Source organism: Tinamus guttatus, unplaced genomic scaffold (assembly GCF_059628265.1).
Source record: "Tinamus guttatus ecotype Peru unplaced genomic scaffold, ASM5962826v1 Tinamus_guttatus_pri_ptg000287l, whole genome shotgun sequence".
NCBI classification, from domain to species: Eukaryota; Metazoa; Chordata; class Aves; order Tinamiformes; family Tinamidae; genus Tinamus; species Tinamus guttatus.
In genome coordinates this window covers 5,080,419-5,106,112 of record NW_028288821.1, presented here as the reverse complement: position 1 = coordinate 5,106,112, position 25,694 = coordinate 5,080,419, and the positions used below count along the sequence as shown (strand labels likewise).

The window sequence follows — 25,694 nt, the reverse complement described above, 5'->3', positions numbered from 1 at the left end:
TTTGTACTGCTTCAGGACAGGGCCAGGGCATGTTTTTTTAGTATAGTTTCATACTGTGAAACAGTGTTCTGAGTTTCGGGAAGACTGTTAATCTCAGAATCAGGAAGATTTGCTCCTTTTTTTCTTTTCATCTTTATTTTCCATCCTAGTATTGGATTTTGAATAGCTTGGAAAAAAAAACACAAACATTTCTTTATGAACAACAATGTGACTTGTGTTCCTTTATGGGATGACTTCCTATCTGATACAGTTATCTCCATGTAGCATTTAGTTTTCATAAGGGTTTAAAAAGGACTACTGAAGCTTTCTTTTTTATTATTATTATTCAAAAACTTTTTCTGTATTTTTTCATTTTTTCATCCATCACCAGGATTTCATTATAAAACTTATAAATCAAATCCATAATCATTTTCCTAACAACAAGCTGAAGAGATGAAAAGGAGTGTGTTTTCTGTTGGGTTTTGAATGCAAGGTGATTTTTTTTTTTTGCATTGTAAAATTAATTAAATTAAATGGCAGTACCTTCTGTATCTTGGTTTTAAAGCTCCATTATTTTAGTTAATGCAGAATAAAGTTTAGACAAAGAAAAGCAAGTGCACAGTTGGATGTAATTTAAACCACATTTTGAAGACTGTGTTGGCTAAGTGAGTATGGATTATATTCCAGTATTGTTTTCAATAATAGTGTTACCATGGAAATTAATGCATATGCATGTCCAAGAACCCGCCATGCACTGATGTACAGCTACAATATGCCGAGAGGGTATTTATTATGTTAAATTTTTAATCTCTTCCGAACTTTTTCAGGCACTTTCCTTTAGATGTTTGCCTGCATATCCCATTATCACATCCCCATCTCACAACCCCAGAAATCCCATTATATGTTTCTTGGGTCTATTAGTCATGTAAATATCACGTGGAATATTTTCTGGAGGGGCTGGAGAAGGTGACATTAATTCAAATTTAAGGAGACCAGCTGATAACAGAAGGGTGAAACCAAGGCTGGCTTATGTAGAGCTGGTTAAAATAGACAAGCACAGAAACAACTGACTTCCTGCAGCAGAATAACCAGCTTTCCTGTTCATTTTCCTTAGCTGTTTTTATTTCTCTAATTGAGATAATGATCTATCATTATGTGGCATCTGTAGCCCAAACAAGGCCAGTAGCAGCTAAATATTTTGGTTAGCAGCTAGTTTGTTTTTACTTTATTTAGGAAATATTTAATAGGCTCGTAACTGCCTTTTGGGTAACACTACTAGAATTGTGGATTGTTTTTTTTCCCTTTATATTTATATATGTATATATAAATTTTAGTATATCTATGAATGAAATAATTCACAGTAGTTTGCAATAATAAAAGACAGTGTTAATTCCAAAGTCTTGCTTTTTACTAAGACATTAATTGTAATTTGGTAGCTAACAAAATACTTCTGTTTAAAATAAATAAAGGTTCAGCATATTGTGGAATACAGAGGTCTAAATTGTGGCATGTTGGTCCAATCCAGTTCATGGCAGTGGCTTGACTTTTTTTTGTTGTTGTTTTTAAGCCAGGTAGATGAGGGGTTATTTCAACATATATCTTGTCAGTTTTAAGAAAGCAGCCCTTTTAATGACTGCTGGTGGACAGTTGATGGACCAAAGTACTAGTTAAGGTTTTATATCCAGAAAAGGTGCTCTTTATAGATTAAGGATGAGGATTATTAATAGGTCTTCTCAGATATCCAGCTCAAGCAAAGGAAAAAAAATCAGCACATTCCATTTTATCTAGGTTCTTCGACTACATTTATTGTTGGGGAATCTGAGTGCATTCCTGTGGTTCATTAAGTGATTTGACTGTCATCTCTGTAACAGATTGTTAATCCATTACCAACCCTCTGAGGAAAATTGTACTGTTTAATTATTCTTAAATTTTGCTTCTCTGTGAAGTGCTCTGAGCTGCTGCTTGTGAAAATTGTCGAAACAGAAACTTAGGCATGGACAAAGTATAAGAGCAAAGCTACAGAGTAACTTCTCCATTTATAATTTCTCTTTCTTTTCCTGTTAAACAGGATACAATTCTGGCAGAATTGCTTCAAATCAATAAAGAATATATAGTTGGATATCACGAGCATGATTCACTCCTGGACCATAAGGAGGAGGAGGAATTGACTGAAGAAGAAAGGAAGGCAGCGTGGGCAGAGTATGAAGCAGAAAAGAAGGTAAAGCTGTCTGTGCTAGTTCTAAGTGTATGAAAGGTTTAAGTACAATCTACCTTTTAAGTAAGTTCTGTGAAAATTAGTGTTCTTATAGGCTCAAGTACTAGATATATGAAATAAACTTCGAGATATGAAAAGCTGGGACATTATGTGGTATTAGCTGTTTTCATGATGGTCCTCTCTGTGTTTTCTTTGTTACTTTCGTTTGATTTAAAAGTTGCATTTTTCTTTTATGTAGTTTTTCTGCTTCGTGATAAAGCTGGACTGCTGTCTTGCTTAATACCTCATTTTTACAAGTTGAGGGAAGTTTCTGACTCCACTGGAGATGTATGCATTTTTTCAGAACTTTCTGCCACAGTCCAGCAAACAGAAGCATCTGCCAGGAAAGGCCAACAAATTTGCTTGTTTTTGTTATTCCCCATGTCCTATTTTCTTAGAAGAGATTTATGATTACTGCTACCAAAAGTCAGAATTAACTACATTTTAAAAAGTGGTGGGAACAGAAATTGGATGTTTAGCGAAGTTTTTTATAACCTTTCCAAGAAGATAGCAGCTGATGGTAATGCAATTACTTTGATTTGAATTATGGTAAGAGAGGCAAAAAGTCAGAGGGAGCAGTCACTTCAGGAACTCTGTTCCTTCAGAGAATAAAATCTGTTTGGTTTTAATGACTGGTAACTCAGATTTAAAAAATGAAAATAGCATAGGTAAGCAGGCGAAAGAATCAAGAAGATCTTATGTTATATCTTATATCTTAATGTCAAAGGAGAATAATAACTCGTCATAACTGGTACGATCAAGCTTTTCTGTGGAGAATTTAATAGCAGAAAAATTCTTGAAAATGCCAAGTTTGGTGTTCAGATCTAATCAGTAATCTCCAGGGACAGAAAGCAGGTTAGATGAAACACTGCTGAACTTGATTGAACAGACTTGTGTGAGGGAAAAGAAATAGGAAGGTCCTGAAATAATATGGAATTTATTGGAAATTAGTTTTGAAATAATAAAGAACAGAGCACTGAAATTGATTTGTGAGGAATCCATACAGGATATAAGCTCTATATACCTCCTAACAAATGCAGTAGATGCAGTAGTGTATATGAAAGGAATAGTGCAGGATTTCTGTACTGTATGTATACATTGAAACATGATTGTTCTCTGTTCTGAAAGCATTCAGGGTCAGAAAAAATCACTTTTTTAATGTAAATGCAAAGCTTTGGTAGATATCTTTCTTTTTAGAGTTTTTATTTTTTTCTTTCCTGTTATGCTCATTCAGCTGGTATTGGTTGCCTTTTTTATTATTATTATTTTAATAAACATTATTTTTAATGTACCCTGTAGTCTGTATACTGGTTTTGATTCTAGTTTTTCTTAATCAGACCAGAGCTTAGGTTCCTCAAGGTTCAAAATGTCCTTTTGAGCTCAGGTTTGGAAACATGATTCACTGTGCTGAGAGAGGGCAGCCTTCACGTGCAGTGCATAGTCCTGCTCGTCTTCTCTAAGGTCCAGTTTGTTTCTGTGCACTGGTTTATGGGTTGTTACAGAAGCATGGGAATTTTAGCAGACGTTCAAACACAAGTGCGTTCTGTGTTTTTAAGGGCCTGACTATGCGTTTCAACATGCCAACTGGGACCACTATGCTTCCTACAAATTTCAACTCCCAAACACCATATATTCCTTTCAACTTGGGAGCTCTGTCAGCAATGAGTAATCAGCAGCTGGAGGTGAGTAGCGGAGCTCGGGTAGCATCACATGTCTACGTCACTGTGAGCACGTGCTTATCGTTCTGTCACAGATCAATAGGTAATGTCATTGTTAAATAGCCTGATATTCATGAAAATGCCTCCTGTTTTTAACAGCTAGTTTTTATGGTTTAGCTATAGGTCTCTGCAACTGAAATTTAATGAATATGCATATGTTGTAAGAGCTATGCTTATGTAGTGTCTCAAGAGTCAAGATTAACTGCCTCCTTTACAGTCATTGCTGCATCTAGCTTTCTGCCTCCATCTGCCTTCTCCCCAGGAAGGAATGGGAGAGGGGAAAGCATCCTCGGTTATCCCAGGTCAGGGTTTGCTGTCTTGGCTGGAGCAGCTGCTGACCTTCCTTTCTAATAAGTTGCAAGGCTGTAAGGGGCAATAGCTGAAGAATGGTTGTCTTGGACCACCTACTAGTGTCTGGAGAGCAGTCTGTGTTACAGAAATGAAACGCTGTAACAAAGCAGGCAAATTCAGGGATCTTTTTGTGTCATATATAGCTCTTGAATAATAGACCGTATGTTGTACATATGCCAGCACTATGTTAAAATAGATTGTAGTAGTTTGAGCACACAGGAGGAGTTGAGGATGTAATGTCATCAAAATCAACACCACAGAGAAGTTTTCTGGCTATAAAAGTGTAGCACACTTGCACTGATCTGAAAACCCCTGGGTTAACATACTTTTTATAAACACCATCTACTGTAGAATTTGGGAGATTTATGTTCGGTTACTTTATTCTCAAATTAAAATGTGTGAAGTTAAATTCCATCTTATTACCCACATTTGCTGATTTATGTGAACTAGGAGAAAAAGGTAATTAAGGTATAGGCACATAAGCTGAAGAAGGCTTGTAGGAAGCTGGCAAACAGATGTAAATCTGTGCTTTATAATTAATTTCCTGGTGTTTTCTCAGGACCTCATTAATCAAGGAAGAGAGAAAGTTGTGGAAGCAACCAACAATGTAACTGCAGCAAGAATTCAGCCCCTTGAAGACATCATTTCAACTATAGTGAGTAAAGTAGATATTTGTAGGTGTAGACCAGAATATGGGGAACTGTTAGCATTATGAAGTGAAAGAATGACTGCTGCGTGTGCTCATTCAGCAAACTATTTGTATTATTAACAAATAAAATTTGCAGTTTGTGTTGACCTTTGTCATTGCAGCTTACTGCGGAAGTTAATGGCATCTACATGTTGTAGAGCCTTGGTTGTAGCTTATCTCTTGATGCAATTCTGAACAAAATGGGAGACTTCAATTATCATTATTTTGCCTTTTCAGTGGAAAGAAAACGTGACACTTACAGAGAGCCAAGTGCAGGCCCTGGCCCTAAGCAGACAGGCAAGCCAGGAGCTTGAAGTTAAGCGCCGAGAAGCCATCTATAACGATGTCCTTACTAAGCAACAGATGGTAAAGTATCTAAAATTTTTGCACCTACTATCTGTTTGAACTATGTTGTTGAATTGTTTATAAAATTAGGTGTATGTTTAGATGCGTAAGTATGTACTTACAGAATCCATGTTTCTTTGGGTCAAGTCCTTGCCAGCACTGTCGTATATGGTGTAAGATCAAGCCCTGTGCTGGATTCGATTGCTCAGTCTCATTGAGGAAAACTTGGTTGGAAGTTCATTGCGAATAGTAGTCTCAAAATTTTCTGTTCAGCTACTCTGCTTGAAGGTCATGTCCCTTGAAGAGAAATCTACTTCTGAGAACCAAGCAAGCAGCTCACAGAACATACCTCTTGGATGGTATCGTTAATGGGTTTTCTAGTTTAGATTAATTTTGCAAAAGTTGCCCAGATTGTGCTGATTGGAATTGGTTTTCTTCTCGAAGATGAAAATGTGCTTTTAGTGACAATCAACAGCCAGAACTTCCAAAGTGATGATAAATGGTACCTAAAAAGAAACACTTAAACTTGGGCATAGGTTCACTATATAGTGCATGCTACAAAAGCAGCTTGCTTAAATACTGTATGCAGTACAGTAGGCAGGTCACTAAGAGAACATAGCCCTAGATGGTGTTACTAAATATTTTCTACAGCGTTCAGCTCGTGAATGCCATCACATTAGTGACGGTGATAACAATAGTGCTTTCTCCTGCAGACATGGTATCCCTAACAAATTGATTTTAACCCTGAACTTGATACTGGCAGTGCTGAGACGTTCATGCGCTTTTAACAGCTCTGCTTTCCCTTCACAGTTAATCAGTTGTGTTCAGAGGATACTCATGAACAGAAGACTCCAGCAGCAGTACAATCAGCAGCAACAGCAGCAAATGTCTTACCAGCAAGCAGCAATGAGTCATCTCATGATGCCAAAGCCTCCCAATTTAATCATGAATCCTTCCAACTACCAACAGATAGATATGAGAGGAATGTATCAGGCAGTTTCTGGTGGCATGCAGCCACCACCATTACAACGAGCACCACCCCCAATGAGAGGCAAAAATCCAGGGCCTTCCCAAGGGAAATCAATGTGATTTTGCACTAAAGCTTACAGGATTGTTAAAATCAGAGAAAGAAGTTTTATTTTTTTAGGAATCAATGGCTTAACAGAACTCAACTGTAAAAAAAAGAAAAAGAAAAAAAGAAAAAAGAAAAAGTAATAATAGTTTGGTTTGTCCCCTTAAATGCCATGTTCCATGTTAGTGTTTCAGCTTTGTTTAAGTAGGACATGATGTTTTCCCTGTTGTCAGTGATGTTGCCTAGAATCTTCTTACATATGTTGAGTACAGGAGATAACAAGTTGTTTTCAGTGAAAACAAGTCCTCCCGTAACAGTAGCAACTCCACAGGTTTCCTGTCTAAACTCCTATGCTTGCTTTTAGTAGCCATGAAGCTATCATCTGATTTGAGAAGCTTAGGAAGGACTACAGATCTGTATGTTTCAGTAGACCATATGTGAATTGTACACAGCTGAGTTCTTGATTAGAGTTGATTCCTCAAATTATGGAATACTTTTCTGCTTACCCATTTCTTGAATTTAATGAGAATAGTATAACAGAAATAGTCTGGTCTCCTTTTGACTGAGGTCTGGACTCTTGCTATATCATCTATGCTGAATAAAGCATAGGAACTGAAGATTCTTTCTGAAGCAGAATTGAGTGCAATATTCTTAAATACTACTGCTTTGAAACTTCTGAGTCATGCAGTTATATGGGAACTGTGTATACAGCCTTAAATCATGACTTGGAGAAGATGATTGTTCTTCTCTGGTCATCTGCCATTTTTTATTTTCAGTTTTATGTGACGGAATAACAACTGGTAATCTTAGAATTGGAGATGTTTTTCCTTCACACACTAATTTACTCTATGCGGAGTTCAATACAAAGCACATTTCTGTTAACTCCTTAATGCTGGTGCTAGTGTCTTTTCCCATTGCCGGCAATGGGAGATGGGCCGCGAAATTTAAATTCCCGGTATTTGGGGGGTTAAAATAGTGATGGTGAGGGTCAAACCCTGTTTATAAACAACTTTAAAATGGCAGAACCATTGCTGATTTAAAATCAATACAAAGAAAGTGCTGTGTAGCAACTTCCAGAGCTGCCAGATTTGTGAAATAACTTTTCCTCTATTAGATATGAGTTTTGATTATCATGCACTCTTCCCTGTTCCCTCTCCTTTGTATGAGTACATGATTTAGTACAAAAAGAGTTTGGTTTTTTGTTTCTTTACGTAGACTGGAGAGAAACTTCTGGTTTATTACGTATCATTAGCACTCTCTTTACCCACCTATTTTTGTGCTTGTGAAGATCTAATTAAACACAAATAGGGCTTTTCTTTGAATAGTTTGGTTGATTCTTTAAAAAAAAAATGGATCTGGGGGTGAAATAAATGACAGGAACATTTGATGCAATGGTGTCTTGAATATAGAAGACAGCTAGAGAATTCTTCCCAAGTCCAGCCCACTTGGCTGGAGGGATTTTGCTGGACTCTTCTGGCTTGTTGACATGGACAAAACTTGCTTGGGTTTCTGGAACTTTTCTTGCAGGAGTTTGAGTTCTTGCCCTGGATGGACAAGTGTTTTGTTGCATCTAATGCAGATCTTCTGCAATATTTCATTTTGTGATTGAAACTTGGTTTGTGATCTAAGCAGACTTCATTTGATCTGTTGTAAAATCAGCTAACAAAGTTGCTGCCTTGGAGTCTTGTTACAAGGTACCATAAAAGACCCTCAGTGTGTTCTAGTGCTTTGCCAGCTCTGCAGTTAAATTTGTTAATTTTAGGGGAGGGGATCAAAAAGAGATGTGTTCACACTATAGAAGAAATGAAAATAAGAGACTTTGAGACAAACATGTGAAGGCAAATGTACTTTGGGCAACTGTCACTGATATTCCTACGTGTCATGAATAAGAGAAATACCTTCTACCAAACCTGGGAAAGTTCAATGGAGTTTTACAATAACTCAAAGACTTAAATGTGGAAGTTTTAGGCAACATTTAAAGGCACATTTTTTTCATTCTGGACAAACCTATGGATAACAGAAGACTAATACATAAGAAGAAATTGGAGATAAGCATTGAAATAAAACTTGGACCACTTTGCATATATGTTTCTCACTTGACATTTTAGCTGCATAACAATGTGCTTTGAGTATAACATCAAGCTTTAACAAATATTTAAAGACAGAACGTACATCAGTAAGATAATAAAAGGCTCATTTTTATATTTGTTTTAGATGTTTTAACTAGTTGAAATGGCTTAAGATGATGAATAAAAAATGTTGCTTGTAATACAATTTTGCCTGCTAAATTCTCCACATTTTGTAACCTGTTTATTCCTTTGGATGTAAAGCGTTTTTGCTTAGTATTGTGATATTGTATATGTTTTGTCCCAGTTGTATAGTAATGTTTCAGTCCATCAACCAGCTTTGGCTGCTGAAATCATACAGCTGTGAAGACTTGCCTTTGTTTCTATTAGATGGCTTTTCAGTTCTGTATTAAATATCTTAAGTACTATAGAAAAGGTGTCACCTCTTCCTATAAGGCTGTTTTGTAATATATATAAGGACTGGAAATGTGTTTTTAAAGAAAAAAAAAAAAGCATTCAAGTACGATGATATACTATCTGTGTTTTCACCATTCAAAGTGCTGTTTAGTAGTTGAAACTTAAACTATTTAATATCTCATTTAATAAAGTGACCAAAATACATGAGTGTGCCTTGTGCTACATTTGCAGTGCAGTATTGGCTCTTTGCAAGTTGCCAACTTAGGGCTGGTGGTTAAGCTCTTATTTTGTCCACAGTTGACATTCAGGTTTCTGAATTTAGTCCTTAGTTTAACTTAGTGAAAACAGTTGTGGGCCAGGTTTTTAAATTGTATAAGTTATCTTCTGCAGCCAACTCATCTGTCAGAAATGATGAACAAAGAGGTGTGATTTGTTACCCAAGGATAGATCATCAAGTGAGGTGAAGTTGGTCTACTTGGTCAAACTCAACTACTCCACTCCATATTTTAAACTTTGTGTGTTTGTGTGTGTACTTTTTCCTTTCTTAGATTTATTGGACAAAAAAAATCACCAAAAAAGGATGTAGGTTGACTTCCAGTGTTACCCTATGCTTGTCCCTGGTATTTACCCTTTCTGGCAGGTGTGGGACAGCACTGTGGCCGCATCGCTGTACAAAATGGGTCTGCTCTGTGAGATTCAGCTGGTCTCAAAATGAGTTGCCTCCATGCCCATGCCATAGAAATCTTGTGTACTGTGGAAGTATTTGGAGCTCGTAAATGCCCAAGTTGACTTAATTGTATTGCAAGGGGGAGGGAGAGCCTCTTTTATTTTTTTATTTTTTTTTCCTTTTCTTTAGAAGATTGGTAGTGTGGTCCTTAGAACCAGAACTCCTCTGTCTCGGGTAAATACATTTATCAGTTCAGGTGAGTGTGTTTTGGAATTGGACAAGTTTTCCATGCTCATGGAAGACATGCCCTAAGCAAGGGTCAGAGCAGTGCTGGTGCTGCAGCAGGGGCTGGGTAAGCCGAGACCGGTCAGTGTTGTTGGAGACAGCCCTGGCGTCTCCACCTACAGGCAACCCAAGACTGGCCTGCACCCCAGCCCCTTGGCCGTCTCCCAGCAAGGCCGCAGTTTCCTCCCTGAGGAGGAGACATTTCCCTGTGTGGGGCTTGCTGGTCGACTCCTGGTGCTGTGGGACACCAACGTCCTGTCAGCCCTGGCTGCGCCTCAGCACCCTGGGCTTCTCCCACCCCCTCAGTACCTCTGCCCACCTGCGGCTCTGGGAAGCAGCCTAGATGGAACAGAAGCTGGATGGGGCCCTGTCGACCTGGCACTTGAAGCCCTGCGCTGGAGGACAACCCTTTGGGCCAGACCGGGCGGCTCTGTGGTGTGTCCTCCAAGGCTTCTGCAGCATCTATGCGCACTCCGTCCCCCCGCCAGCACTGATGCATCTTTGCCTCAGCAGTGGTTCCTGGCAGCATCTGAGACTGGTCACCCTGTGCTGAGGGTGAGGAGACGCGTGTCAAGTGCCATCCCCTGTGTCCTGCCGCACGCGTGGTGCTGACTCTGGCTCCCCAGTGCTGCAAAAGGCCTTGTGGGGACTCGGTCAACTCAGGCCCGTAGACAGACATCACCCCTCTCCAGACGCTGCCCCTGGAGTCACCACCTTCATCTGGTGCCACTGGGGAGATGCAGGTTTCTCACAGTAAAGATTCTCTTTTCCAGCAGATCCATGGGCAGCTTTTCCTTGGAGCAGTGGTGGCTACTGCAGCAGCGATCACACAGGATGGCAATGATCACCTCCACACCACAGCTGGTCCTGGTGCCTCTACCAGCCACATCCCTGTACAGGACCACTCATCGCAACTAGTCAGAGACATTCTCCTGCTGCAGACCCAGAGCTGCTCTGTTCCTTGCACTGGCCAGTCTGGCTGTGAGGTGTGAGTGGCGCAGCTCCGACTCGCCAGGACTTTCAGCAGCTCCATCAAGGACTTTGGCACTTGGAAGGACCATGTTCGCATGCCCACGGTGGAGAGCGCTTCGTGCCCATCCCTGGGAGCGCAGGGGTCCTGCAGCAGCAGCTCCTGGGGGCCGGGCGAAGGCAGCCCTTGTGCTGCAGCCACTCACCAACTAACTACAGCATTTTACAACAGGCAAAAAGGCAGCTTGTGGCAGCAGGACATGTCTCAGGAAGGAGGAGGCTGCTGAGGACTCAGGGGAAAAAAGGTAAACTTCTTTTTTTAATTATTCCTAATGCAGGTTTACAATGTAGAAAAGCCTCCCTCTCTCTCCTACAGAACAAGCCTGTATTTCTACGTATTTTGTGCATGCTGTTTGGAATCTTTAGTAGAGATTTTAACCATCCCGTGAGCAGGGAAACTGTGTTAATGGCTGTAAGACACCAAAAAACAGGGCTAGCAAGAGATCTACAATATAAAGACAATTTTATTGCCAATAAGCTCTTAAAACTCTTCTCTCTCCTATTTCAGTAGGACCTTATAATCCCCGGTGAAAATCTGCTCATAGCATCTCTCATTAAAAATAAAATTATTTTGAAATAAATAAATATATAAAATAAATACCATATACATTTTATAAATAGCTTTGTCCTTATGCACAGTATCCATGCTTCCAGACGTCCTCAAACCATTCCAACCCTGGCAGCAGGAAGGGACAAGGCACAACTCACACGTCCCAGGCACCCATCCACATCCCAGGACCGGGGCCATCTCCTTAGGGACCAGGAGATCTGCATCTCAGGTGGCCAGCAGGGTCTGCATCCAGCCATGGGGATCCTCAGGCCACTCCATGCAGCCATCCAGCCATCACCTGTAGTGGAAGAGGTCTCTGTAGGCGGCAGGGGTTTTTGCAGGGTCCACGGGCCTGGGCAAAAAGTGGGTGAACTTCTGGTGCCGCTTAGTCCGGTAGCCCTCGCGGGGCGAGCCGTCCTTGTTGAGGGCCACGTAGTAGTGGCGCTCCGAGTCGGCGTGCTTGTAGAGCGTCGAGGCGTACGTGTTGTACCAGTTCTCCTCAAACTGCTCCCGGAAGACGCACTCCCGCGTGAGCTTCTTCTGCAGCCGGCACCAGCGGAGGCAAAACACGCAGGCGTCAAAGGAGGGCGGGAGAGAGAACGTCCTCCCCACGTGCAAGGTCTCCCCCCTTGCTTTGCTCTGCCAGGCTTGCAAAAGCCTCTCTATGCACCTGCTCGCCTCCCTCCCCAGGGCCCATGGAGGCTTTTTCTTTTGCTATTAATAATTATCCAGAATGCTACCTATTCAGAGTGCGTTGGAAACTACCCGGCTGCAGCCTCCTGCTTCTCCCGGGGCTGTGGGGAGGAGACGGGGTTGCATACAGCGTTTTGGGAGTCCTCACAGCCCCATGGATCCCCCCATTTACCCTAATGACTGGTCTGGGGGCTGCCTGATGTAGCCGGCACCCAGACTGTGCAGAACTGTCATGGGTAGAAATAACTGTCTTACTGACAGCTAGAGCCTCTGAGGCTAACAGGAAACGTGGAGAACATTTTAGGCTCAAACCCTATGCAAAGGGCAGCTTAAGATCTGTATTTTTTGTTTTATGGAATCCTGACAGTCTTCTTATTTTAGCCATGGTGCATATTTGTAATGCAGGCATTCTCCCCACATATATGTATATAGCAGATGTATCCAACTATCTGTCTTATCCAATGCTGCACTCATCGCAGAAGCTGGGACTTACCGACCCGTAGAGCTCGCCTCGCTCGTTCATGCCGAGGTAGAGCCCCGAGTCGACCCCGCGGATGCTCACAAGCCCCACGGCCAGGCTGATGAACTCCAGGATCCCTGAAAGGCAAAAGGGATGCGGTCACTGAGGGGACAACATGGGCAGCGCTTGCTCAGACAACTTCCCCATGAGGAATCAGCTTTCCTGATGGGAAAAATTAACTATCACCAAAAAGGACAGCTGTAGAAATCTGCCTGGTCCCCTCCTAAATGTTTTACTTTTCCCAGCTTACCCTAGGTTTTGGGGGTTCTTTTGCCTGCCACATCTCTGCCTTATCTGCTAAGGCAGCTCAGCATCCATCAGCAGATGGAGCAGCAGATCCATCTCCTTACAGGTGCAAATACGGTCCTCAGCAGCACTGCTCTAAAGGCACATGCTCCTTTTCCCCCTCAGAAAGCACAGGGTGCTGGAAGCTGTTCCCCAATGGCTGCAGGGTCTCGGTGCCCAAGTGGCCAGGGGGCAGTGAGGCAGGGGCAGCCCAGCCCAGCGTCCCCTGCTCCCGCTGAGCCCCCTCACTTGGTTTTGCAAACCGCCTTTTGCCACGGTGAACTCACGGCCATCTCTTCTGATGATGGCCCTAGTGACGTTCTCCTTGCCTGGTCTGAGAGGCACTTTGGAGACGTGCACCCCCAAGGACTGTGTTGAAATAGGGTGAAGAGGCAACTGAACCCCCAGAACCAGGGGTCAGGGTGAAGGCTGGTGAGACGCTGGTGGACATCCATCCTGTCCTTAAATCTCTTCAGCTGCTGGAGACTTGCACTTTGTACATCCACTCCTCTGACACACAGAGTGGCTACTGGGGCAAGCAGGCAGATTTTCTACCCCTTTGCAGCAGTGTTTTTTGGTTGTAGAATACCTTTATTGATTGTTTTCCCCTCCAGGACTTGCCTCTCTTTGTGGTTGGATTATCCATTGTATTTGCTTTTTGAGCCTTTCTAGACAATGCTTGGAGAGATTTAATTAAGACTCCAACAAGACTCCTCTAATAGCCGACCTTGGAGCAACGCTCGGAGCAGCACGCGCGCCTTCCCGTGCGGGCGCCGAGTGCACCTGTCTCCCAAACCACAGGCGCGAGACAAGGTCCAGAAGCAACGTCAGATGTTGTTGTATTAATGTCTGCAAACCTAAAGCTTCAGCTAAAAACCTCAGCAACTGTTTAGTAACAGGTGCAGTGGAGCCCGAATGTCAAAGTCTGCAGGAAACCTTTCTCTGGAGGTTTCATTAGTTTCTCTAGGAGGCTCAGTTACACATCTGTTAGCAGATTTGTACCCAAGAAGAGCTTTAGTTGCTCCCTTTATTAGTCCCCAGGTCTTTTTTCCCCCCTCTTCACTCACATTTAAGAGCAGCACTGCTGGGATTACTTGTTTCATGCTGGTGTAAGACAGACACATGGCAGAAAAGAAGCAATTCCTCCCATCAGGGATTCTTCTGGTGACTTTATCTCAGTGTCTCTCTCAGGAGGATCCTTCTGGTCAAGGTGCTAGTGCCAGTCCAACCCTCCTTGTATTTCTCTGATACACCAGATAGTGTATTGATTCCTGCTCTTCAGAAAACACTTCCTCTCCCCTTCATGGTTGCTTAGCTAGAGCCGCTGGTATGAGAACAAGCCACCTCCCCAGGTCTTGGAGGGCTTCACAAAGCTTGACCTCAGTCTTCTCTAGGAAAAATAAGACAGTATGCCCTTCTTGTGTGAATTTGTATTTTTCTAAGTATTGAGCGTCACGTTCCAGAAAGCAGGTGCAATTTGGGAAAGCTCCAGTCCAGACATTGCCATGACCACGCAGATCTTCAGGGGCAGCGCTATAGTTGCCTCCTCATCCCCCATGTGCAGCTGCCTCAAGAGGTCCCTCGCAGGAGACCTCACGCCTCGCTGTTGGGACCTTGTTGCTCTGCATCACCACAGCTCCGTCTTGTTATTTTCCTCCCTGGAAGGCTCAGATGTCTCATGCATCCTGTAGCTTTTGGGATGGCCGTGCACGGCACGGTGCTTTGAACAGGGACCCTGAGGAACCTCCCGTCCGTCTCCCTCACCGTGACTTCGTGCCTCCTTCGAGCAGCGCAGCCTGCTTATTCCTGAAACAAGGGACTCCTCTCCGCCTGCTGCACGCGAAGGCTGGGAATGCATCGATACGCGACACCCTAACACAAACCATACCCGCAGCATTGCTCTTTGAGTACTCCTGGCTACTGGACGCAGATGGGGAGCGCTCCATGCCAGCGGTTATTGCTCTGCGCCTCCGTCGCGGCGAGCCACGCTCCAACTCCATCTGCACGTGAGGATTCCAGTCCGAGGCCCCGGGGCTTTGTCCCGCAATTACAACAAATAACTATTTATTTTACGCTACCTCTGGGAAAGCCCCGGAGCAGAAAACTATAATATTTTATATCTGAAGTCTGGTCTAGTTTACGTAGCTGGATGCTGACTGCTAAAACACTTACGGAATGCTAATGTTTCCATTTATTGAACACGCCATGAGACTTAACGCTTAACCAGGCAAAATTCATGAAAAGCCTCAGTCCATCTAGTGCACGTTTCCAAAGATTTAGTCTGTTTAATGCATATTTCCAAAGTTTGCTTGTAAATACATCCATTTTACTTCATCTTTAAAAAGAAAAACACAACTGAGATACATGCTGCCATTTGAAAACCCTTGCTTGCCCAAAGATACAGAGATAGAACTGACAGAAAGACTACGTGGCAGATTAAACTGAAAAAAGACGTGGATACCACGGCTTGGCTTTCGGTTTTCTGCACTGGAGGAACCCACCGTGTGGTGCAGCGCCAAAGAGAGAAGACCTGGGTCTTTTTGGAGGGTCCTTGGTGCTTATGCTGACTGCAGGATTAGGGTTTCTGGTTGCTTACGGTAGGGACATGTTACACATGCATACACACACGGTGTTTGCAGAAAGCACGCGACACGGGTAGGGATTATTTCCCCCAGTCTCTCCCAAACCTACGCCTTAAAATTACAGCAGCAAAGTCCCTGAGGCGCCGGCAAGCGCCACTTGCGACCAGCGAGAGGCGGCAGAGCCGCCCTCCGCCCGGAGCCGGCGCACGGCAAGGCCGAGCTCCCCGCTGCGGGACGCGCATCGCTCGTGGCACCTGCACCGGGGCAGCGCCAGCGGCCCGGCCACCGCTCAGCCCCGCTGCGCCCGGCGCCGGAGCGGCGTCCTGGGAGGCTGCGCTGCCTCGGGACGCATCCCCCCTCCGGGTCCCCCCTCCGGTAAATGCACAGGGTGAATCCCGGCTGTCGCGCCGGCTCCCGGTCCTGCCCGCGCTGCCCCCGGCTCCCGCAGCCCCCAGCCCGGCCGCGCCGCCGCGAGGGCGCCGCGCAAGGGGCGCCGATCGGGGGAGCCCCGACAAGAAGGCAAGAAAATCACGGGTTGTTTTTTTTCCCCCCTTCTGGCGCCCTCTTTTCCTCTGCAGGGAGTCGCTCCGCGCTGCGTCCCGGTGCACCTGCCGGCGGCCGGGCAGGAAAGTGGAGGGAGAAAAGGAGGAAAAGATTAAAAAAAAGAAGAAGAAGAAGAAAGAGGTAGAAAAGATAAAGAGGCGAGCGCGGCGGCGCTTACCGAAGCGGCTGTGGTCATGCCGGGTGCCGTGCACGGTGCCGTTGGGGAAGATCTCGAGGTGGAAGCCGGTGCGGCAGTAGAGCTGCCGGCGGCGCAGGATGCCCTTGAGGTGCGCGAAGTCGGTGGGCGAGCCGCGCTGCAGGCGGCCCTCGATCTGCCCCAGGCGCTCGGCCAGGAAGCCGGGCGAGTCGGCGGGCAGCGGCAGGGCGGGCAGCGGCGGCGCCGCGCCGTGCGCCTCGGCCTCGAGCGCCGCCAACAAGCCGCCCGCCTCGGCCATGGGCCCTCAGAGCCGCCGCCGCCAGGCGCGCATGGCTGCGTGCGGCCCGCCCGCCCGCGCCCGCTATATACGTGCGCGCCCAGCCCCTCACCGCCGCGGAGCGGGCATTTAAATGCAGGCCACACCTCGCTGGCATCCCCGCGGCTGCTCTCACTGCGTCGTTCTTTTTTTTTTTTCCCCTCCCTTCTTCATATATATATATTTGAAAAGCTTCGCTCCTTTTTTATTATAAAAAGGAGGAGAGGAGAAAAAAAAAAAAAAAAAAAAGGCTGCGCGTCGTGGCGAGGCGCCCGCACGCCCCGCTTCGCGCCCGCGCAGCCACGAGGGGCCAGGAACCATCCCCCCACACGCATATACACACACATAGAGCCTCAGTGCCCCGCTGCAACAGCGCAGTGCCAAGAACGGGGCGCTCAGAGAGCATTTATTTGATTTTTTTTAATTATTTATTTAGTGTTTATAAAAATACAGATCCCGGCGCCGCGGGTTTCGCCACGCGGTTCCCGGCCGCGTGAGGGGGTCGCGGCGGCCGCCCCGCACCTTTCCCCGCTGCCAACAGGTGCTTCCGCGCCCCGTCTGGCGGGCAGCGGCTGCCGCGCACGGACGGAGGGACGGCGGGACGGAGGCTGGCACGGGTGAACGGCAGGGATAGGAGGCGGGTGGGGGGAAATGCTAAGGGAAAAAAGCGGAATATCGGTGAAAAAGGCGCGCGCGGCCCTGCCCGGCAGGCGGCGCTGCCGCTCGCGCCGCGCGGCCCGCCGCGCCTCCCCTCCCCCCGCGGGGCGCGTGTGCCCCCTGTCACCCCCCATGGCGGGTCTCCTTCCCCCCCACAGGGGTGCCGCCTCAGCGAGGGCTCCCTCGTGGTGTCCCTCCCTCATGGAGAGCCCTCCGCAGGTCGCCCCTCGTGGTGTCCTTCCCCAGTGCAGCTCCCCTGGGCAGGTCTCCCTCATGGTGTCTGTCCTCGGTGGATGCCTCCCAGCAGTCACTCTGTCCCCACAGGAGCTCTGGCCTGGAAGAGGGGCGAGAAGGCCCTGGCAAAGCCCCTACCAGCTGGTGGGGCACGGACAAGAGTCTGCAGCCCTGTCTGGTGCTCCAGGGCAGGGGACGGTGATGACAGTGGTGACAGTGGTCGTCATGGTGGTCATCGTGGTGGTCCTTATCAGCATCTCAGCTGTGAGTGGGGAGTGTTCATCTTGGAGCCAAGGACTGGAGTTTTAACACACACACTGCTCCCTCCAGGCCGTAAAATCAGCACAAGTGTTTCAGGCGGCTGTTGATGGTATCAGGTGCTGCTGGTTGAGGAGCTCAACCCCCAAATGAGATTTTTATTTCTCTAGTAGCTACAGGGAGAGCTGGGGATTGTGGGGGTGTTTTAGCTGTGCTCAAGATGAGTGGGTATGTCTTCTGGTATTTCCCTTTCCCCAAAAAAGTGTTATCTTCATCACAGGGCTAACTTGGCTCTGAGGTGGCTTCTGCTTGTACCCTTATCAGGCTCTGGTTCCACGATGATCTTCGCAAGCCTGCGTCCAAGTAAGCGCTTGGAGCACCTCTGAGGAAGCGCAGCAAGAGGTAATGAGGTTCAACCGCATTATGGCAAAATCTGAGATAAAGCAAAGAACATAAACCCTTGCGTTTGACTAATGTACAATAAAAGCAGATAAATTCCATGTCCAAGCCGACGTTCCTTGTGATTACAGTCAGTGTTTGAAGTGTGTCTGTTGCCATGCGTTGTCCTGAGGAGCAAGACTCACACTTGCATGATGCGTCCTGCCCAGGCAGGATGCAGAAAAGGTAGCTTTTTCTCTCTCTCTCCTTTTTATTTTATTTTTTTTACTTCTGACTTTAATTTCCTGGCTTATTTATGTTTTTACTAATCTGAGCAGAAAAGTAGAGAGCTGTTTCTTTTAATGTTTGAGGGAAAAAAAAAGAGAAAAAAAGAGGTATGCATTTTAGATAATATTAAAACTAAATAAGGTAAGTCCTTCAAAAGAAGAAACACATTTAGCTACTTCCCTGTGTGTTACAGAGAATACAACTTCATAGTCACTAATTTCTTAAAAGAGGGGAGAAAATTGTGCGTAATTTGTGTCATTGCCATATGCTGTAGGAGTGTGTGTGTGTGCTTAGCAAGATAGTAAAAATCTAATGGCATTTATTTGCAATGCAGTTACTGTTCATCAGCCATGTTTGTTATCTTGCCTACTGGCCATAAAATCAAAGGAAGAGCAGGACTGGGGTCAAATCAATAAATTAATTAGAAAAGAGTAAAATGGACAAATGCAATGAGCACCTGTAGATACTGCACATCCTCTGCCCAAGGCAATTCCATTTGATAAAGGAAAGATCAAGGCAGTTAAAAACAAATTTGAATGAGCAATGACCAAAAGTTAATTAACAGATACATGAGGAATATCTAAGGATAAAGAAACAACAGAGCTTTGAATTTTATTAAATAACACTTCTGCTTGGCTGATATCTTGCATCCCGGGATCTCAAAACAATTTCTGTGCATTAATGAATTACGACTCACAAACAAGGTCCCTTGGCATCTATGTTTTCCCAGACTGTCTTTTTTTCCACTTGGAGATGGAGTTCAGAGAGTGTTGACAGCTGTGTATGTTTGTTTGGGTTTTTGGATGCAGAGCAGTAGCTCTGACAAGCTTCATGGATCCAAAAATGTCCATTGCCTTTTGCTGTGTGCAACCATCTGTGCCGCATGTGCGTGCAGTGCCTGAGCAATCCCGGAAGATACTCAGGGCAGTCCCCTCTGCAAGGGGGTAAAGAAACAAGTTCTCCCGGAGAGGCAGGGGCAGAGGACAGGTTATTAATTTTATTTTTGATTGTTATTTAATCTGTTGTTAAATCTCTTGTGTAGCCCTGCTTTCCCTGCTCTAGACCTAGCCCTGTTTGAGCTGGGAACCCTGTTTGTGACCCAAGGAACCATGCGGATCCTCCTGGCTGTGGAAGGAGACGTGGATGGAGACAACAGGATTTGAGTCAAGATAGAGGTACATGTGCATTTTGTATTAAGCTTCTAAGTGGTGGCAGAATCAAGGTTAGGCTCTGAGGATCAAGCTCCACACTTGCATCTCTAAATCTTTGCATCAGATCCATAAACATATTACATGATTTTCAGTAGGGAAGCCCACCTGCCTCAGGCACTATATGTTTCAATGTGAAACATGGATCTGCTAGCTTTTGTAATGCCAATATGGATTAAGAATCCTCCTGGCTCGTGACACCCTAGCAGGAGGGATTTCTCCAAACTAAGATATCTCTGCAGTCCTTAAGGGGACAGGTTATGTATGTGCTTGTACAAATGCTTGTCAGAGTTTTGTTGACTGTCAGGTACTCAATCCTGCTTCAATTCTGTCCCATTTCTTCCTAGCTGTTGGGCCCGAGGAGGGAGAGAAGTGAGAATATCCTGGTAAAATCCCTTCCTCTTCTGTGATTTTTTTTTCTTTCTTTCTTTTTAAACCATGCTTTGGAAAACAATTAAGAGAGTGCTAAGTAAACTGTTAGAGCAGACTTCTCACCTGATTCCTGGGCTCAGAGCTGCTAAAGGGCGTTTAGCAGTTAGTCACTTCCTTCTCTGTTTTCGCTGCCGAAGAGGAGGATCAGGAGGCCGTTAGATTTTCAAGTTTGCACTTGGGATGCCAGAGCCTGCAAGGAGCAAAATCTTCAAGGACTCTTTCACTCTCTTGCTTTCAAGGTTAACCATGATTCCAAGTTTCATCTTAGACCTTAAGCAAGACTGGAAGTTTTAATCTGTGCTTTAAAGCACCTGTGCTGTCTGTGATATTCAACAGACTTGTTATACAGTTAGTTTAGTTTTGGTGTGGGTTTTTTTTTTTAAGCAAGAAGCCCTCACTCACCTGGATGTGGGTTTGCGTGTAGCTCACAGCTAGTAAGAGCGAGTTCTTTTTAACTGGCTTTGTCTCTAGTGCTGTAATGCAGTTAGGTAATAAAAAAGGATGCTAAAATCATAACTCATCTGTAGAAAGGAAAGACTCAGACCATACCCTGGGGAAACGCAAAAGTCAATTCTAGTCTACTCAAAGGAAAAATGTCATCCTTTATTATGTTATTCTTATAAGCATGTGCCTTTTAATTATTTCAGTCTTTTATAGAATTATCCCATATATGCTTATGTCTGTGTCAGTTAGTATGGGTCATAATATAAAAATGAATCAGAGCAAAGGCCTGTCTAGCTCCATATCCTGCTTCTGATAATGGGTAATAGCTTGTGTATGGGAAGGGTATGGCAAACAGGACAAGTATAGAGTGATACTTCCTTTGATAAACCCTCCCGGCTTCCAGTGGTTTTTGGTTTAGGGGCCTTCCTGAGCTGGAGGCTGCAGCTGTATCATTGTTTTTGATACTCCTTGATGGACCCTTTTTTTCCATAAAATCATCTAATCATTTTTTGAAACCCACTTGTGTTCTTGGCTGCCACAACATCCCGTGGCAATGAGTTTGACAACATCGTTAGGTATTGTGTGAAAACGAACTTCCTCTTGTTTGCTTTTAAATCTGCTTGCTGCCTGCCAGTTGGAGCTGGTGCCCTGTTTTTTTTCTGTTAAGGCTACTACTGAATAATCATTACTGTTTACTTTTCCATGCTGTAACAGCTCGTCTAGATCTTCATTGTTACTCTTGTTTGTCAGTCTGAATAGCTCTGCTTTGCTTATGTTTTCCCTATGCTTATTTGTCCAGCGTCTCTCACGCAGCTCGGTACTGCCCTTGTTCTTGCCCTTTTTATAACTTTCTCTTTCCCCATTTTTTGGAACCATGCTAAGTATTGAGGAGACCTGCATATAGTGGATTTACACAGAGGGATAACAACATTTCCTGCCTTACTCTTACTTCACTCTACAACCTATCCACAGCATTTTCAGGTTGTCTGTGGGGTATGGAACAGCAGTGGTCACATCACAAACCCTATTTAGAGTTCATCAGGGTGCTCCCTGCATCACTTATGTTGAACAGCTATTTCTCTTGGTTATTAACTTTTCAGGGATTATGAGGTCAGCTTTTTTTCTTACATTCTTTTACAGCAAGGTTCATTTATAAGCCAGGTTTCCTACAATAGGTAATAGTTTGGCAGTTTCCCATGAGATACCTGTGGGGATTATCAGTTAATCCTCATGCCAGTTTGTTATTTTCATCCATGGTGCTGTCTCAGATTCATTCTCCCCACAAAAGGCTCTACTTTCCTATATTAAACATAGATACAAAGATTTGTTGAGGGTTCCTGCTATCACCTGGTCACCTGAGAGCATTCTATTTAAATACTTCAGTCAGTTCTTGATCCTGTGAACTGCTGAGGCTGAGACACAAATTTACACATTGGAACAGAGAGTTATGCATTTTTCTGTGGTCAGATGGCTTTGGGATTTTTTTGGCCCAATAGGTGAACTCTTCTGTCTGTATCCTTGAGGATAAGGATACTTGTGCTCTCCCTGGAGAACTAAAACTAATATGTGTTGGTGTGTGGGTAGAGTTAGAAAGTTCGAACTGGAAGTTATTCTGGAAATGGATGGATGGATAGTATTATTATTGTATAACATAAAATAAAGAATAGGGGAACAAAAAATGGGGCAAAAAAAGACTATTCCTTATTATGCTAAAGAATCACAATTGTGGCACTTCTGATTATCCTGAAGCTTTTTGGCTTAACTCTGCCTACAAATAATATTATTCAAGTTCATTTGTGTAGTGCTGGGCTATACATTCTTTAGAAAACGTGCACTAAAGAAGATGTTTAAAATATCCTTATTTGATAATTATTCATAATTACTGCTTTTCTGTATATAATCTATTTTTTCTATATTCTGTGTAAAATACAATGTTATGCTCGTATTTTCAAAAAAAAAAAGGCAGCCAAGTGCAAACTTGGGTAAATAATATTTAATTATACCAGACTTGTGTAATCAGCTACCCCACAAATCATGCTGACTCGTGATTTCATTTCTGCAAAATAACTAGTTTTGTAAACCATGTTTTAGACGAGTTCTGCAAGGAGCTTAATAGGGAGCCCAATCCTGTTTGCATCGGATTGACTCACACTGAAATGTGCATTAACCTTCAAGTTGAGGTAGGTTTATTTTCTGGATGATTACTTGAGGTTTTTTTTGTAATAGAATTTAGTTAAGATTTGTCATAAGAAATTAGGAGTTAGTAGAATCCAGTTTCTGTAGCACTGATCTCACATAAATTCAGCATATAGTAATTACAGTTCTCATAGATTGTTATGTGAGACCTCAACATGTTTATTTTACCACATCCTTTGCTATGTTTGGTATTGCATTGCTGTGGCCTTTCTGCAGATGGGAACACGTAGGAATGCAAGGTAGGTGATTTGTTCAAGGACGTGAGAATGTCTGCAGTTCACTGACATCTTCCTAGCACTCGTGTTAGCTTTGCCTTGGTCGGAGGAGTTACCTGGATTGCGCTGCTCTCCTTTTCTGAGCTCCTAGCAATCCTAGAGGCCATGTCCTGCAAGGAAGTTGTCCTAAGGATGTGCAGGGAGGTTGTGCTAAGGATGTGACTAGCTGAGGCTAGACCTCAGAAGTCGAGGTTCTCAGACCTCTGCTCAATAGCACAGGGTATTTATGACCTTGAAAGAATTAGGGAAGAAGAGAGAGGATCATCTTCTCATACAGTATTCCAGAAATGTTGGGAAATCATTTTGCAGAGGCTTTCCAAGAGTTTAGAAACTTCTTACACATCTTCCTCAGCAATAAATGTGTCAAAATGTAAAAATTAAAAGATCCTTCTTGGAAACTGGGAAGTAACAATGCTTTAAATGCTATCAAGCTCTTGCTGATGATGGGGCTATTCTTTTAGTCTGAATTTGTCTCTTTCATCAGAGAAAAGACAATCAAAAAGCAAAAAAAAAAAAAAAAAAAAAAGAAAATAATACCTTTTCTACCTCTTTCTTTGCAAATAAATAAAAACCTTAGAGCCAGACTGACTAAGAACGCAGTGGCTACCAACTGGAATAGCTCGGCTTAGGCTTGGTAGAAGGAGGTGATGGGCCTTGAGTATATGCTACCTCACAGGAAGATTGTAATGAAATCCAGCCAGCTTCAAGAGAAAAACAAAAGCTATTGATTTTATTCCAAGGGAAGAAAGAGAGAAAGAACAGATGCGTGGGGTCCTCTGTCCGCTTGCTGCAATCTGCAGTGCTGACTTAGACACAGAAAATGGCTCAGCTTGCTTTCCTTCTTGTGCTTCCTTCTGTAGAAATGCTCTGGCTTGCACACCAACAAGATTCAGTCTGGGATGGTAGAGAGAAGGGAGAGCAAGGACCTCACACAAGAACTGACCTAAATGCTGAGGGGGTTTGTATAATCTAATTTACAATAAAATGATATTTACCATGTTATCAGACAAAGCTTAGCAGTGTTAAGTTAAACAGCATATAATGTGATTAGTGGGGGAGTCACGCCCATGATGTCACACGTATTCTCTGAACTCTTGCAGTGGGGGAATAATGTCTCGGGCATTTATTCTCTTGGGACATGTTAAAAAAAGAAAGAAGGAGAATCCTCTGAAGGTTTGTGGGATGATTTGCACGCTCTGGACAAGGTGCGTGTGCTGCGAGCCACAATGGAGCTGACGGCTCCAGAGCAGAGCTCAATCTGTGAAGCGGTTCAACAGGCCTTAGGGAACCACCGCGGAGTTGCAAGTCCTGTTTTTGACTTGGGCTTTGACCGCTAAATCTTTCCTTGCCTCTGGTTACTCCATTCCTAAGGGTAAGAAGGAGGAAATGCAGCCAGGCGCGTCTGCAGTGCCCTGCGAGGAGCTGTGTACAGATGGAAACCACTGGCATTCTGCTCATTATGCAGAACAAATACAGCTAGACCACAAAGCGCTTTGCTGTAGATAAGAGCAAGCAATTTCACAGTTAGTAATGGCCCATTCATAGAAAATTGTCTTTATCTTTCTTTCTCTTTGAGGCATGCAAAATGGTATTAACAACTTTGACTAGACTAATTAATCAGGTAAGCGATACAAATCACAGTTACAGGCTGACATCAAAGACAAATCTAGCCCGTATTCATTTTAAAACACATCTTACTTTAAGAGAGCTCTTAGTGAAGGGCCTGAATCAGGCAAAGCTCCCCTTCTACTTTAGAATTACCTAGTGTGTGTGAAAGGGCAGATTCTGAAGTAATCCCATTAAAGGAAAGCGTTTTACTCCCCATTTCCAAGCTCAGGATCCAGCCCATATTACCTGATGCGTGTTAATGTTTAATATAGGCACAAAGGTTGCATAAACCTTATTTCTGTCGTGGTGTGAAGGCAGTGTAAATTGTTTAGCCCTCATGTGGAGATGGACTAGATAGTATTTCTGTTTAAAGTGATGCATAGAATGAATACAGGCTAGACTTAAGTTTGGATGGGAGTTGCAGATGTGGAGAATAAGATGAGGCCCACGGACAGAGCTGAAAAGCGAAGAGTGAGCACAATTGGAAACCATGGCTTGTGCAGTGTCAGCTCTGTATTGCATGTCAAAATCCACAGCAACAGTGAATACACATCTTTTATCACAACAAACAGTCCTTTGTCCAGCCCGCAACACTGTGCGTGTTTATGGCATTAGCGTGGATTTGGTGAGAAATGCAAACATTAATTGAATTTGACTGCGGCAGGATGCCATCAGGAAAAAATCTCTGCCCTTCAGAAAGAGGAAGCCAAACTTTTGTCTCTGTGGCTGATGAATTGGGAGCAAGGGCCAAGTGCAATGTGCCCCAAACACAGTGGAGCACCAGCTGGTTTGATCAGGCATGTGGGATATACTAAGAACAACAGCGAAGGAAGGCAAAGCCTGAAGGTAGTCACCTTCTAAATAATCAAGGCTGACAGTTTTACTACAGTAGCGCAGTTTAACACTTTGTAGGTATGTGCTACATCATAGGTGCTGCTTGAATTAAATTGTCTTGGAGCATTACACAGCTTATTTAGAGGAGAGTTTTTTATTTCAGGCATTTTTACATTTCTTGATATTTTTTTTCCGCTCTTTATAGTCATTACAAATGGAATATCTTATTGTTGCAGATAGTACTGCCAATGGATGACTCTGAATGATGTACCAGAAGAACATTTTCAAATGACCTACAGTAAACCCACAAAGGACTGGGCATCCCAGACATATTCTGAAACACAGAACATTTCCAGGAATGAGTG

At 44.0% G+C, this 25,694-nt stretch overlaps 2 protein-coding genes across 4 annotated transcripts in view; one reads left to right on the top strand and one right to left on the bottom strand.

Moving 5' to 3' along the window:
- Window positions 1-7,137, top strand: part of ATRX (ATRX chromatin remodeler) — a 68,605-nt gene extending 61,468 nt beyond the window's left edge. For all 3 annotated transcript variants that reach the window (XM_088527507.1, XM_088527506.1, XM_088527505.1), the window contains 5 exons: window positions 2,048-2,197; window positions 3,790-3,915; window positions 4,862-4,957; window positions 5,228-5,356; window positions 6,146-7,137. In XM_088527507.1, the coding sequence (XP_088383633.1) occupies window positions 2,048-2,197; window positions 3,790-3,915; window positions 4,862-4,957; window positions 5,228-5,356; window positions 6,146-6,424 (780 nt within the window). In that variant the 3' untranslated portion in view covers window positions 6,425-7,137. The remainder of the gene's footprint in view (window positions 1-2,047; window positions 2,198-3,789; window positions 3,916-4,861; window positions 4,958-5,227; window positions 5,357-6,145) is intronic.
- A 4,537-nt stretch (window positions 7,138-11,674) lies between these two features.
- On the bottom strand, window positions 11,675-16,499 carry FGF16 (fibroblast growth factor 16). The gene is made up of 3 exons (XM_088527649.1): window positions 16,223-16,499; window positions 12,608-12,711; window positions 11,675-11,961 (listed from the first exon to the last, which is right to left on the bottom strand). The coding sequence occupies exons 1-3, from the start codon at window positions 16,497-16,499 to the stop codon at window positions 11,716-11,718; spliced, it is 627 nt and encodes a 208-aa protein (XP_088383775.1). The 3' UTR covers window positions 11,675-11,715.
- Between the last annotated feature and the right edge of the window lie 9,195 nt (window positions 16,500-25,694).